Here is a 15,091-nt window from a genome sequence, read left to right on the forward strand (position 1 = left end):
GGAAAACTAAATTTGACATACATTTACAATAATAATGCATATAAGTTTAATACAAATTTCTGGAGGGGACCTTTATTTTAATTTTATTTTTTTACACTGACTGTAAACCTGTTAATAGTTCTTGCATGGTCTACTTTTCTTTTTGCAACTTATCGATTACTTTTGTTCTTTACATGTTGTTTTATTTGCAGTCTTTCCTACTTTGAACTGCAACGGCACATCACATAAAAACTGTTTCATCTTAACTTAACTAGAAAATAGCTTGTCAAAAGAATATACTGTATGATGACGAAAAATGAATCAAACTCTTTCTATTTATCTTCCAGGTGGTACGTCCCCTGCACAGTGGGAAGACATCACTGGCACCACTCCTCTCACTTTCGTCAATGACTGCGTCTCCTTCACCACTAATGTTTCTGCAAGGTGAGACACTGACTACATGCACACACTTTTACTCTTTTCCATCTGTTGTATTAACATCTGTGTCTAAAATCATTTTATTTTTCATCCGTGCAGGTTCTGGTTAGCTGACTGCCACCAGATCCCAGAGACGGTGGGCTTGGCCATGCAGCTGTACAGGGAACTCATCTGCGTGCCCTACATGGCCAAGTTTGTTGTGTTTGCTAAGACCAACGACCCAATGGAGTCCAGACTGAGGTGCTTCTGTATGACAGACGACAAGGTGGATAAGACCCTGGAGCAGCAGGAGAACTTTGAGGAGGTGGCCAGGAGCAAGGACATAGAGGTAAATACAGAAATGATGGTATTATAAATTATTTTAACCCTTTAATAAAATGATTTTAGTGATTACTAAATTATTTAGTTTCAAATGTATGCAAATGCTTTTCCCTGTGTGAACAAGTTATTATCACTTCTTGTATGTATTTGAATGCCTTAAATTAGGATATTTGTTCTGTCAGGTTAAACACCAGATATAAAGCAATTGCCAATTAATCAAATACCTTCATAATTAATTATTTAGTTCTACAAATTCATGTTATTTATACAGCTACAGTTTCATTTGTGAATATGTTTCCATTTAAAACATGTAAAACAAAATGTGAAGCTGTTTTTTCCAAGATTATAAATAACTAGCATAGCTATAAAGGCAACAGAAAGGAGTGTAAGGCTTAGAGTCAAAGTGGCCTGAGAACAGTCCTATAACTTAGGGCTACTTTGAAACCGAGTGATCCACTTTTATTTTGCACATGATAAGATGTTCTTACCTGTAATGTTCTCTCTCAGGTTCTGGAAGGCAGGCCCATTTATGTGGACTGCTATGGAAACGTGGCTCCTCTGACTAAAGGTGGTCAGCAGTTAGTTCTTAACTTTTACGCCTTCAAGGAGAACCGTCTGCCCTTCTGTGTCAAGGTACTGCATTTACACTCTTTACCAGCAACCTTCTCAGGCTGGAGTTGGGAGACCTATAAATCAACATGACAAAAACTTTTGAAGTTACTAAGAAGTATACCTAAGATGTCACAAGAAACAAGACTTAATGAATGAGAAAGCAGGAGCAGAAACAACTTTGATGGTGATAAAATACCATGATTGTTTTAGCTCCATTCTCTAATGATGCATTACATTACTCCTTCTCACACTAGCTTTTAATACAATAAACAAAGGTCCACAGGGTATAGTAACTTAGTTCCCTTTGCCCCTGATAAATGCTTCATTGATTGACGCGTTAACCTCATGTTCTCCATAATCAATCCCCTTGCAACATTTGGGTAAAAACTATTCTTGCTGTGTGTGAACTAGAACACCACTAATTGAAATTACAGAAGCAGGTTTCAATGTGTATAACATTACTTACAAATATATTCCTTTAGTCATATTTCCACAAATGTTCATTTAGCAAAACATGTCAGTAGATAAAATGTGAAAACAAGAGAAAATACAGAAATGGTATGTGCTTTGTGTGGCATTTTGGAACTTTATCAAATTGAGATTTTGTATATAGATTCACCGTAGTTGTCATTGCACACCTGACACAATGAAGTGCAGTTTATCATCCGGTCAGTAGTGCAATAAGCAGTAGTTCAAAATGATTGTACACCTGTTTTTTGGTTAACAGTAAGGGGTATGAATTCAGCAGAATGTGTACAGTATGGACAGTATGACATGTGCTGCAGTTACCAAAATACATAACACAGTTTGTAATAAGTATATACAGTATTAACTTATGAATACATCTTACAGTTTGTAAGATATTCACAATATGAACAGGATAGCCTTCAGGTAGTATATGCTTCAAAGGTACATTTCTTATTCCGTTTCCTACTTGGCTGCACAAATAAAAGAAATATACAGTACATACACCACAAAAATCACAAAATACACTGTATATGCTGCTGTCAACTGCTGACATACACAATTGTATTTGTTAAAAAACACAAAAAATACATTTAACATTAAAAATAAAGTATGCACTTTTGTGTGGTAGAATGAATGTTCTAGGGTGTAGGGTTTACACACTGAAGCACATCCGCAGTGCCACCTTTAAAATAGGAACACGGTACATAAAGAAGCAATGTTCTCTCCTCAGGTGAGAGACCCCAGCCAGGAACCCTGCGGTCGTCTTACGTTCCTCAAAGAGTGTAAGACCATAAAAGGCCTTCCACAAACTGCCGTTTGCAACCTGAACATCACACTGCCAGCAGTGAAAAAGGTAAGGTAACCTGAACTCACCATTTTCTGTTTTCACCTCCATGACCATACTCGTGGTTAGGGTACTTTGGCCCCATTAAACAGATAGATGAAGGCCAAACCACCGCCTGTGTCTTTTATCTGTTTAAAGCTTCTCTCTATGTAAATCAGTTATTTATGCAGTGGATTATTTTCATTGGCTGTTTCATGTTGTCCCTACGTATCTTTTGATTTGGATGACATGCTTTTGGCTGAGCGCTTTGTGCAAAAAGGGCTTTTTTTTTATTATCGGGCTGGCTTTTTGTGGCTTGACTTCATTTGCTGTTTTTGCTGCTGAGTGTTGGCACTTTATTTGTTTGGTGTTGTCAAGTCTGTGTTTTTTGGTTTTGGTTTGCTGAGTTTGCTAAAGTGGCTTCTCTTCTGAGCTTCTGTCAATCACTCCTTTTTCACGCCCTGATGTTTCTTTTCCCCTGCTTTTCCATTATGTTACTCCCCCTGTTTCTGCAATGCATCTTGGGAACCAGGAAATGGAGTCAGATGCCGAGGACGAGGTAAACCACACCCTCCCCACCATTTGCTGTCCTCTGCGCTAGATCTATAGCGGCCCTGCTTCATCATAGCCTTATTCTTTTTCGCTTCTACAAGGAACAATACAAGTTTCCTTGTTTAAAGCAACCTTTAGCTGCTAGGGTTTGCATGAAATATCGTAAAACGACTTGTGTTATGTCCAATCCTTATTCCTTCCGCTTTACAGTATGTAATACAAGTACGTTTGGAGTTTAGGTTTACTTATATTGTCCTTTTTAACCTTTAGTAACGTTACCAAAATAATGTTGCACTTTTAAGTACTTATCATTTAGAGTTTGTAGGGTTATCATGACTAACTTAAGCTAAATTGGCTATCTTGGCATAGTGACAATTTTTTTAAGTTGGAATATACGTACTAAACATTTGTATGTTAATACCAAAAAATGCAGACCAATGGGTTAGCTTTAATTTGACATTGATAAGGTCCAAATGTTTGTCATTTGGCCGCACCGTATAATGTAGGGTGACCTAAACTAATAGGTGTTTGTGTTGTTTGCTATTGTTGCAGACTGAAAAGCCAGAGCGACGTCATACCTTTGCATCCCTAGCCTTACGTAAGCGCTACAGCTATCTGGCCGAGCCTGCACTGAGTGAGTTTTGACATATTTACTAACAAACACCTTTGATGAATTTAATTATGCCAATTTTCGTGGATAAGATCGTCTATTAACAATTCTAATTCAAATGTAAAATGCGTGACCGATTTGTAGACCGATGTGACTTACCTAATGTTATAAATGCATATCTCTCATCCCACATAACATGCACTGTTCACATGCCTGTTTACAACTTGGTACATCTTTTTGCATGAGTCAATGAGTTGGTTTTGTGCTGTGCTTGCCCACATTGTGAGTTGTATTTCTTCTGGGTTTGTTTGGTTGACTTCCACTGCTGAGTTTTAGAAGTCCTAATACAGCAACATCAAACATTTTCTTTGACTTACCATCACAATGTCGTTGGCATTTGAGAGGCAGTCAAAGTAAAATTGTATTTATTCTTCATTTGTCCCCTCTGAGTTCATTTGGCTTTGTGATGATGTAGCAGCTTTTTGTGGGATACACATGCATGATAGGAGGTCTTGAGTTTGGCTTTCTTTTGGGTGTCTCTTCCAGTTTTTCACACTTTGTGCTTGTCACCAGTTCTTATCAATCTTGCATGACAAAATGGGCCAACACCTAGGTCTTGGAAAACACATTTTGTCATATGTTTTGTTGTATAATTATAGAAAAATTGAAACTTCTGGAGCCATTGGCTATGTTGTATCAATTGTGTCTAAATTGTCTTTTAAAACCTTTCATTCAACGTTTGAACCAAACAGATAAAAGGCACTTTAAGAAGCGGATTGAAATTAGAGCCAGAACCCATAGGCTGATGTTCAGAACATCAGAAGTCCAAAGAGAGAAGTTTTGTTTATGTTGATCCTGGTGCATTTGTCTTACCATTTTTATGTTCTCAATTGTCAGTCCAAGCCATTGTCTTTGGGATTTTACTTTGCTGCTGTTTGTGTTTTGTTGCGTTTATTCATTATGTTGTTTTCGCTGTTTGAGTCATGTACTAATCCTGAATTCACACGGAAACACAACCGTTTCTTTTCATAACTCCATCTTCAATCAATACTCAAATATCAGCACATCATAAAACTGCAATTTTTCCTTCCTTGATACCAGGACTGCGTCACTGACCAAATATTCCTCCTCTGATCTCTTCTTCTTACACATTTTTTCTTCCTTTTCCTTCCCCAACATCATTTTATGTTACCTTTACAACTCCACATTTTTGTTATTATTTTTTTCCATTCCTTCTTTATCTTTATTTCTAAATTCACCTGAAGAAACGGCCGTTGAGCAGCGGAGCACAACTGCAAGAACACTGCCTGCTGGTTACCCTCACAAACCTGTCTTTCCAACCAGACATTACCCACCATGGTCGACTGCTCCTATTACCGTCCCTGGCCAAACAAGGCCAGTCGGAGTGGGGGGTTCCCTCACCTGTACCGATTCCCCGGCAGGCTCACCAGCTGCTTCTCCATTGAAAACCTCCTGGCCCCTCTCTTCCCCTTCACCTGCATGCGCTGCAACAATCAGAACTACCCTGGGAGCTCCACCACCACCACCACCTACTCAAGTTAAACCTGTTGATGACAATGTGTTCTCATCCCCCATCAGGTCTTACAGGACTATGCCTTCACCCATTAAAACTGTTGTCCAGCTGGGTCAGTACCCTGTACAGGGGTCTGCCAGCTTTGTGTCTTCTGGAAGCCCATGTAAACTTGCCACAGACCCAGCATCTATCAAAAACCTTGCTTCAGCATACACATCAAGGACTTCCCCACTTCACACCATACCAAATGGTTCTGTACCAGAGAGGTCATCAGCTTCTCTTACTGCTCCAGCATCGCCAAAGTCATCCTACAACTTGTACAATTCTAATTTGCCTTTTAAAACTGCCCTTGGGTCCACAATTGTGACAGATTCCTCTGTTAAAAGCATGTCAGGCCTGTCCTCGTTAAAAACCTCTGTAGATTCAACACTTGCATCGAGAGGAGGAAGAACCTCCCTCTCATCACTCTCCTCAACTGGACAGACAACCATAGCTTCCTCAGAATTGTCCACGATGAATGGATCAGTCTCTCCTATTAAATATCCATCCTCTTCCTCCACACCATCCTCCCCTTCGTCTCGCAATCTCTCGGAGAGAAGTAGCAGCCTTCAGGAGAGAATACAGGCCACCACCCAAGCAGCAACCTCTGGTGTTAGCGCAGCCATAAATGAAGCTATAGACTCTTGTTCTGTGTCAGGCTATGGCACTATTAGATCGTTGTCCACCTCACGCAGGTCTGCAGCAGCAAGCTCTGCTTATGGTTCTTTGAGATCTGTAGCCGCCTCCTCCAGTTTGGCAGTTTCTTCTAACACACTAACTGTACCAGTGTTTTCGTTAGTCATTCCAGACACCCCTGTCAAACCAGGGCCAGGGTCTCTCAAAATGGCACTGCCTGATTCTTCCCGTGCCTCATCTTCATTTTCTTCCTCTTTGTCTTCCTGTGTTACTGGATCAAAAATAAAATCCCAACTTAAATCCCCTCCGTTTATCACGCCGCCCATCATCCACCCAACGGGAACTTCCAACCAGGAGATACTAAAAGATGTAGCAGACATGAAAGAGGATCTGATCAGAATGACGGCTATCCTACAGATTGACACACAGACTGCAGCTAAAACAGTTCAAACATCTCAAACTGGCACTCCTAAAGAAACCAAGTTAGAGGATGAGGAGCCATTTACGCTAGTGGAGAAAGTTAAAGAAGACTTAGTTAAGGTCTGTAGGCTATTACAGAAAGACATCAAGATTGAGAGTAGGGTTAATGCAGGTAAAGACAGAGCATCTGAGGATGAATGGGAAGAATTTTCCAAAGATGAAATTGAGGAGGCGCAAAGTTGTGCCCTCTCAGACAATTACCCTCCTTTTGAGGAAAACACTCTCCTGCTGAAGCCGCAGTCCATTTCAAGCAAAGACTTACAGTTGAGTAAAGTAGTCGATTATTTAACAAATGATATTGGCGCCAGCTCTCTTTCAAGAATGGCAGAGTTGAAAAGTAGGCACGAGGAGGAGGCAAAAAGGGAAGGGGAAGAAAAACAGAAACGTGTTCTTAAACCATCAATGTCAATACAAGAGCACAAACTCAAAATGCCTCCGCCTGTCTCAGGCATGCTCAGGTCTCCATCAGAGAAGGACCTAAGTAAACTTTCTGAGTCATCATATCAAGGGAGTGACACTATCTTGGAGTCCCCAGAGGACCTCTCTCATGAGCAGGATAAGAGTCCCCTGTCAGACAGCGGGTTTGAGACAAGGAGTGAAAAGACACCCTCTGCTCCTCAGAGTGCAGAGAGTACAGGACCAAAGCCTTTATTCACAGATTTACCCATTCCTCCCTCTGTTACTGAAACCAGGACTGAAGCGGTCCATATGAGGGGCTTTGAACAACTTGATGATCCTTGTGGGCCTATACTCATTGAGGAAGCTGCATGTGCTTTCCCCTCTTTAGAGCCAGATGCAGCTTCAATGAGCTCCATGAAAGCTTTACAAATGAAAATACCGGAAGAAAACAAAAGTGTGTGTCTTAAAGAGGAAACTCATATTACTACTACTACTAGAATGGTCTATCATAAGCCCCAACTGACTGATTGTGCAGAGATGATAGAAGAAGGTTTGTCAGTTAGAGATATCATGAAAGCATTCCAGTCAGGTAGGGACCCATCTAAAGATCTGGCAGGCCTTTTTGAACACAAGGCTAGTCAGGATTCAGTCAAAGGTGATGAGCTGACTCCTAGGTTTCTTGACAGAGACATTAAATCTAAACCTAAAGTCGAAAGGATAATTGAGGTTCATATTGAAAAGGGCCACAGCACAGCAGAACCGACTGAGGTTATTATCAGGGAAACCAAGAAACACCCTGAGCTTTATGTCTACAAAGGTGACCATGGGATTAAGGAACTAACGGATGACTATGAAGCCCAACAGGAAGAGGAGGAGCTTACTGTTGAAGAATCCCTGCCCTCCTTTCTAGATACATCTCGCGTCAACACCCCAGTGTCACAGGAGGAGGACAGTCGCCCAAATTCTGCCCAGTTGATAGCAGATGATTCTTATAAAGCCCTAAAACTATTGAGCCAGAACTCCATAGAATACTGTGATGATGAACTATCAGAAATCAGAGGCGAGTCATATAGGTTTGCTGAGAAAATGCTCCACTCAGAGAAACTTGAAACATCATCACTGTCTCACTCTGACACAGAGGATTCAGCAATAGTGACTGACAAAAAACGCCACCAAGTTTCTGAGGAGAGTTGTAGCCGTGATACTGAGAGTCAGCCACATGGAAGCCCAAAAAGAGAGTTTGCTTCTAAGTCTTCAAAAGATGGGTCCCCAATATCGGGTCAATTTGTGCAGCGGGATGAACCATCTCAGTTTGATAAGGTGACAGTGCTTCATTACTCCACAGAGCAGGGCAGCCCCAAACATGCTGTTTGGATGCGATTTACAGAGGACAAACATGACAGGAGCAGGGATAAGCTTCTTTATGAGGATAGGGTGGATCAAACTGTAAAGGAAGCTGAAGAAAAACTTAGTGAGGTATCACAGTTTTTCCGTGACAAAACAGAAAAGCTCAATGATGAATTGCAGTCCCCTGAGAAAAAGCCTGTTAGACGAGAGCCAAAGGAACCCAGGTCATGGCCTAGCTCAGCTTGCAGTACCCCTGAGAAAACACTACAGAAACCTAAAGCAGAGGAGGGCTTCAAGAAAAGCAAACTTAAAGAGCCTTCTGTTGGGAAAATGTTTGACCGTACCACTACAACAGAAAATAAAAGTTCTAGCTTACCAAGCAGTCCCCAGAAAAGCAAGCTCCCTCATAGCAGTGAGGATAACATTAAACAACAAACAAAAACCAGTGAGTCTGAACCCTCTTCTCCCTCTAATGTAAAATCAACATCCAAAGTCAGTGCTGTGAGGATGAAGTTTGAATCTGAAGCTCAGAAACAAACTCAGTCTAGTCCAACCAAAGTCCCTCCCCCGGTGCAGCCAAAACCATCAGTAAAGAAACTACAGGATAGCAAACTTCCTGTTTATCAATTTTTTACTGGAGAAACAACTTCAAAAGTATCTGAAACTTTAGAAGAAGTAACCCCAGCAATGGATATAGAGAAGGACACATGTGCTGCCACAGACAGTAAAGCTGCTTTAAAATCGCCAACATCTAAAGCCCCAAAACAAACAAGAGACAAGTCACCAAATAAAAATATTGCAGAGCCCCCGTTGCAAAGACAAATGTGTGAAACTGAGAGTCAAAAAGCAACTACTCAAGGTAAAGATATATCTTCCGCTGTTACTCGGGACATTAAAGAAAGCAATAAAAGTCAAAAGGTCCAGGCAGCTGTTGTCCATAATAATACCAAACTATTAGAGAAAAATGGTGATGCTACAAAGTGTCAACAAGTCACAAAAACTGAGTCTGCTTCCAAAGAAGCGATAGCTGAGATTTTAAGAAAAGACACAGAAGAAATACTGAATAAAAACCTTAGGAAAAAGACAGAATCCCAAATTCCTGTAAGATTGCCTTCTACTTTGGATAATGACCTCACAAAGAAACAGACAAAACCTTCACAGATACCTACATTATCTAAAAGTAAAATACAGACAAGCCCTGTGACAACCCCAATAAAAACCGATGAAAATCGGACTTTTGAAATTTTAGATAATGCACCCAGAGACTCCAACTCGAATAACCTTTCAAGCCCTAGAGACACACTGGAGAAAGTCATAACCCCTGCCGCTGCTACAACAACCAAAGATCATTTTAAAGGAATCAAAACATTACCTGTTTATGTCAGTGTCCAGGTCGGAAGGCAGGCAGAGAGGGAAGCCAAGGGGGCACTTTACACAGTCAAGCAGAAATCTAATTTGGCCCTCAGCCCCATAAGCCCTGACGATGATACACTAGAACAGGTATCTTTCATAGATAGCTCAGGGAAAAGCCCCCTTACACCAGAAACCCCCAGCTCTGAGGAGGTCAGCTATGATCTCACGACCAAGAGCCCTGATGGCTTTATGGGATTCATGCTAGGACAACCCAGTCCTATCATGGAGGTATCTGAAGAATCAGAGGAAGATAACCAAAGCAAAGTTGTTTTCTCTTTTAAAGAGGCCCTACAAGAAAGCAAAACTAGTGCTCACAGCACCCAAGCAGACCTTGCAAATGCTAATGAGCAAGAATCAAAAGATAATGATAACCAGCAGGAATTAGTTGATAATTCCAACCAGCAAGAAACAGAAGCCAATGGCAAGTATGATCGAATGACAGAGCATGAGCATCAAGAGGTCTCAAAAGATAAAGGTATTGCTTATATTGAGTTCCCTCCCCCTCCTCCTCTGGACTCTTCTTCAGAAAAGTCAGACGGAGAAAGGAAGGGTTCATGTGCCTCTTCAGATACTGAGACAGAAATGATGGAGGTGAACTTACAGGAAGAACATGACAAGCATTTGCTAACAGAGCCAATAATACGTATCCAACCTCCTTCGCCTGTGTCCTGTGACAGTCAATCAAATGATAAAGAGGAAGATGATGATGGGTCAATCTTTCAACCAATTCCTTGTAAGAAACTTAGTTTCAAAGGTGCTGAGGATGAGGAGAAGAGGAAGGAGAAAGAAAAGGCCTCAATATCCCAAACAAATGACAAAAACGGAAACAACAAGGAACCTAATGATGGGACAAATGGCTCCAATGGTTGTAAAGGCTCTAATGGCAAAGGAGAGGAATATGACTATGAACAAAATGGAAATGACCAGTCAATCACAGACTGTTCTATAGCCACAACTGCAGAATTTTCTCATGACACAGATGCGACAGAGATAGATTCCCTAGATGGATATGAACTTCAAGATGAGGATGATGGACTGTGTGAGCAGGCAGATTTACGTCTGTTTGGCCTTCCAGACAGTCGGAGAGACGTCTGGGCAACAGACACATTTAGGTCCACAGACCGCTCTTTCCCTCCAACCAAACTGGAAGTTATTGAAGAGGAGAAAACCCCAGAGGAATGTCAAAAGGACACATTCAAAAATGATTCCCCCCCTAATGGTGGGTCACCTGATGGTGTTAGTAAGGATGGGGTGAACGGTCAGGAACAAAATAAGTCAGACAAGGAGGGCTTTTCAGACACTTACTTCAGTTATAAGTTAGAAGAAGAGTTTCACTCTCCTTTTAAGACTGTTGCCACAAAGGGGCTGGACTTTGACCCCTGGCCAAGTAAAGGTGGAGACGAAGAAGTTGTTGACATGGGAGGGACACAGGGAAGCAATGGTGAGCCTAAGCCTTTTGGACTGGCAGTGGATGACCAGTCTCAGGCTACAACACCAGACACTACCCCAGCCCGAACACCAACAGACGATAGTACGCCGACGAGCGAGCCAAACCCATTCCCCTTCCATGAAGGGAAAATGTTCGAGATGACACGCAGTGGTGCGATTGACATGAGCAAGAGGGACATGGTGGAGGAGAGGCTCCAGTTTTTTCAGATTGGTGAGCATTACTACTCGGCGGGCAGGTACAGGGTTAGGGATTCAGAGGTTGATTCCTCCTTGCAACATGGGGACTTTAATATTCAGGATCCCACAAATATTTTACCAATCCCTCAAATATCCATTCAGACTACTACTGTCCAGCTAGAAATATCAAATCCGACTGCCAGTTACACCACATGCAGAGACTCAACTTCCAATATGGAGCCAACATTCTCCACCTTTAGAACAGGATTCAAGGTGTCAGCTGATACAGCGTCTAATGCTTCAAATAGCAGTTCTAATTGTAGAATACCAAACATCTTTGATCACTCTAATGACACAACCTCAGGGACAACTGTAGATAGTTATTATTCTGTAACCTCAAACTATACAGATTATCCTACTTTTGATACATCAGGCGTGACAGATAACTATTTGAATAATAGACCATCAGGCATCACAGATTATTATACTAATCAAAGAATTCCTTCAGGTACTTCCAACCATTTGGATTGGAAAAATCACACTTATTACCAAAGCGCAGATTCGTCTTCTGCACCCTCACAACAGATTAGCAATCCCCAAACATGGAGCAACAATGCCAGTAGAAACATCCCTGACTCCCATTGTGTCCATTCAGACATCATTCAGGTGGGCGGCAGTATTGCGTTTAACTTGTTGTCTGCTTCAGGGTCAACTCTGCAGGAGGTCAGCAGGATAGAAGCGTCTTTCAGCCAGCTAGAAAACAGCAAGGAGGGCAGGGATTATACCAATATAGCAATAACAAACACAGGAGACAAAGAGGTCAAAGGCAAGATATGCAAATCCAGATTACCATTATGGGCGCCTAGCCACAAAATATGCAGTCAAAGTCAACAAGTAGTAAAAGATCATGTAAGAAAACATTCAATTCATAATTTCAGGGAAAGACTAGATCCTTTTAAGAATGTAATTCCTAAATCAAGAATTCCAGTAATGAAATCCATGAAAAACTCCTCTGTTTCCCAGGAGAAAAAGCAGGTTCAAACTCAATCTGTGGTTAGTAATAGAAGTCCTAAAACAGACAGGAGTAATAAACAACCAAGTACAGGCAGATTGAGTACTGAACACAGATGCAGTTCAGTAAAAACCGCTGGTATAGGTAGCACAAATGAGACAAGGAGAAAAAACAGTGCAGTGTTCTCAAAAAACGTTAAAACAAGGTTGGTTAATAGCCAGGCAAGAAAACATTTGGACCAAACAATTGCCAAGGAGGCTGAAAGAAAGTTAGAAGGGAAAACACTGCCCACTGAGGACGAAGAGAGCTGCAGCCACAGCACTACCAGGAACACTTCCTTGTCAGAACCATCTAGAGCTTCTAGAAGTTCCCGCCCTTCACGCACCTCTACCTCCACCTCCACCAGCACCACCACATCAACAACATCTGCTAGAGATGTGAGAGCTGAGGTTGAGCAGGCCAGCAGTGAGAGGAGGATGAGGAGGAGCAAGAGGAAGAGTAGGCGGACACTTGGGAAGGAGCAAGAGCAGAAGGAGGAAGGGAATCAGGTTGATCAACCAATCACGGCTCCTGTCACAGATAACCAGACTAGTTTGTAAACTCTTTCTAAACACTTGTTATACTTCTATCTTTATCTCTGAGATGCATGTAGCTGTTGTGGGTGCCCTGTGATGTGACGTTGTAAGTGTAGCTGTCACTTCTTCTTCCTGTCGTTCTTGTTATCTGTGTCCTGTGCTGTCTGATTTAGACAAAGAGGTAAAGGCTATGATTCGATGACAGAATCAGCAACACTCAATATTTGTCCCTGGTTCCCTGACTGATGATGATTTAAAGCGGTTAGGGTTAGGGCTGTCTGAATACGTAATAGGATGCTGGATTTATTACCTCATGGTGTGGGAGCTTTACATCAGACTATAGGGAAGTCTTCGATGCACAAGAACTACAATTCCAAAATCAGCCAACTCGTTTTAGTTGTCAGTATTGGTTTGCAAGAAAGTACACTTGAGGGGCTAAGTTAAGAGTAATTTCTGCTCCTTTCTGTTACTGTGGGGTCCTATAGGCTGCCACACACATTCTCACTTTCATATCACTCAACAGATCAAGTTAGCCTCGCACCTCACCACATGATGACACCACACCGCTCACTTTCACCCTCAACATTAATTAGGTCCCTAGATGTAAAAAGATTTTCTGGGAAAATATGACCTTGTGTTTGTTTTGGTCTGCTTGCCTGGTTTGTAGAAATCATTTTGTGATACTTTTGCTCTCTAAAAACACTGTGAAACCAATTCATCGGCTGAACTTGCCAATCAAATAGTTGTCGGCTGCACAACAGTGTAGTCAGTCGGTAGAAAAAGTTGGTGCAGCTAGATTATTTTTGATTTCAAGTTGAAGCCATGAACTGTTTTTATCAGTGTGAGGGAATGTTGCCTGATGGTAGATCGTTTGTTGTCAGTGATGTGTTTCAAAACTCTTTAAACCTTTACTACTCATACTAATACTACTTGTTGTCAAACATCTTAGTGGGAAAATGTAATACTTTTTTTTCTTTTCTGGCCTCACCGATCTTCATGCTTTTAAACTTATCTCTTATTGTCTTAATTGCCTCAGTGATGTTCTTTACTAGAGCTAGTCAAAAAGAAGTTTGTTTGATATTTCATATATATTGACTTATGTATCCTGGTTGGTATGATAGCTACTCTGGTTAGTATGGTATGGTAATCCACTGTTACAATACAATATTCAATATTTTGTGAGGTAGTAATTCAAAGAAAAATAAGTAAAACAAATAGCCCTATAAAGAGTCCATCCTACACCAAACCCCATGAAAAACCACAGCTTTTTTTTTTACTATTTTGTTTTTGTATTGATTAAACACATTCAATATCATGTGTTAACTAATGAGCTTTAGATGTACTGGTAGATAGAGTTCTTTCTTCCTTTGTACAGAGCAATGCTAGCTAGCTGTTACCCCCACTTTTAAGTCTTCATGCTAAGCTAAGCTAACAGTTTTCTGGATCCAGTTTATATTGAAATCAGAGTGAGTGGTATCGATCTTCTCATATAATTTTCAGTAAGAAAATGAATTGTGCTTCCCAAAATGTCCAAAAGCTTTTTATTTCACCTAGCCTCCATTATCCAAATTGAAACATTGAGGAGTCTGGCCAGAAAAACGTTGTTTTTCTCTCTTAGAGGTGAAACCTGGGACGGTGAGCTAAAGCTAGTCTTTATTTTTGTTCAGTGAACAACACAAGGGTTTAATATGAATATCACATAAAAACACAAAAACTCATTAACTAGGTATTTAGGGGTGCTTATAGTTAAACAACATTAATGTCTTCAGTTTGAAACAGACAAACTTTCAGTTCACAATCCCAATCTTTTTTCTTTCATCATTGATCCTCTATGTAGCCATTTTAGAGTAGTACTTTTTTGTGTCTCATACTGAGAACAACATTTCGTTTTTGGGGGGATTATCGACATCATATAACATGTTAATTGTTGTGTCCTGCCCTTCAATGCTTCCTTGCACAGGCCCTCAGAGTCCCTGTGAGAGAACAGACCTTCGCATGGCAATAGTAGCCGACCACCTCGGACTCAGCTGGACTGGTGAGTCTACACACATCTCACTTCTTCACACCTCATGTTCAACAACCTCAGAACTAAGTCCGGCAGTGGCTCAGTCAGTAGGGGCTTGGACTGGGGGCTGTAGGGTGCCCTTGAGCAAGGCACCGGACATCCCCCTTTCCCCCCCCACTCCCATTGCTCCCCGGGCGCTGTACAATAGCTGCCCACTGCTCC

General features: G+C 41.3%; 1 protein-coding gene across 22 annotated transcripts in view; it reads left to right on the top strand.

The window, feature by feature from the left end:
* The window catches only part of LOC117473305 (ankyrin-3-like), a 152,207-nt gene that overhangs the window by 127,430 nt on the left and 9,686 nt on the right, over window positions 1-15,091 (top strand). For 19 of the 22 annotated variants that reach the window (XM_034118834.1, XM_034118830.1, XM_034118846.1 and 16 more), the window contains 7 exons: window positions 327-423; window positions 517-745; window positions 1,246-1,371; window positions 2,549-2,671; window positions 3,174-3,200; window positions 3,746-3,827; window positions 14,825-14,899. In XM_034118834.1, the coding sequence (XP_033974725.1) occupies window positions 327-423; window positions 517-745; window positions 1,246-1,371; window positions 2,549-2,671; window positions 3,174-3,200; window positions 3,746-3,827; window positions 14,825-14,899 (759 nt within the window). The remainder of the gene's footprint in view (window positions 1-326; window positions 424-516; window positions 746-1,245; window positions 1,372-2,548; window positions 2,672-3,173; window positions 3,201-3,745; window positions 3,828-14,824; window positions 14,900-15,091) is intronic. The other 3 variants (XM_034118828.1, XM_034118832.1, XM_034118837.1) reach the window with 1 other exon arrangement.

Source organism: Trematomus bernacchii, unplaced genomic scaffold, assembly GCF_902827165.1.
Source record: "Trematomus bernacchii unplaced genomic scaffold, fTreBer1.1, whole genome shotgun sequence".
Classification (NCBI taxonomy): Eukaryota; Metazoa; Chordata; class Actinopteri; order Perciformes; family Nototheniidae; genus Trematomus; species Trematomus bernacchii.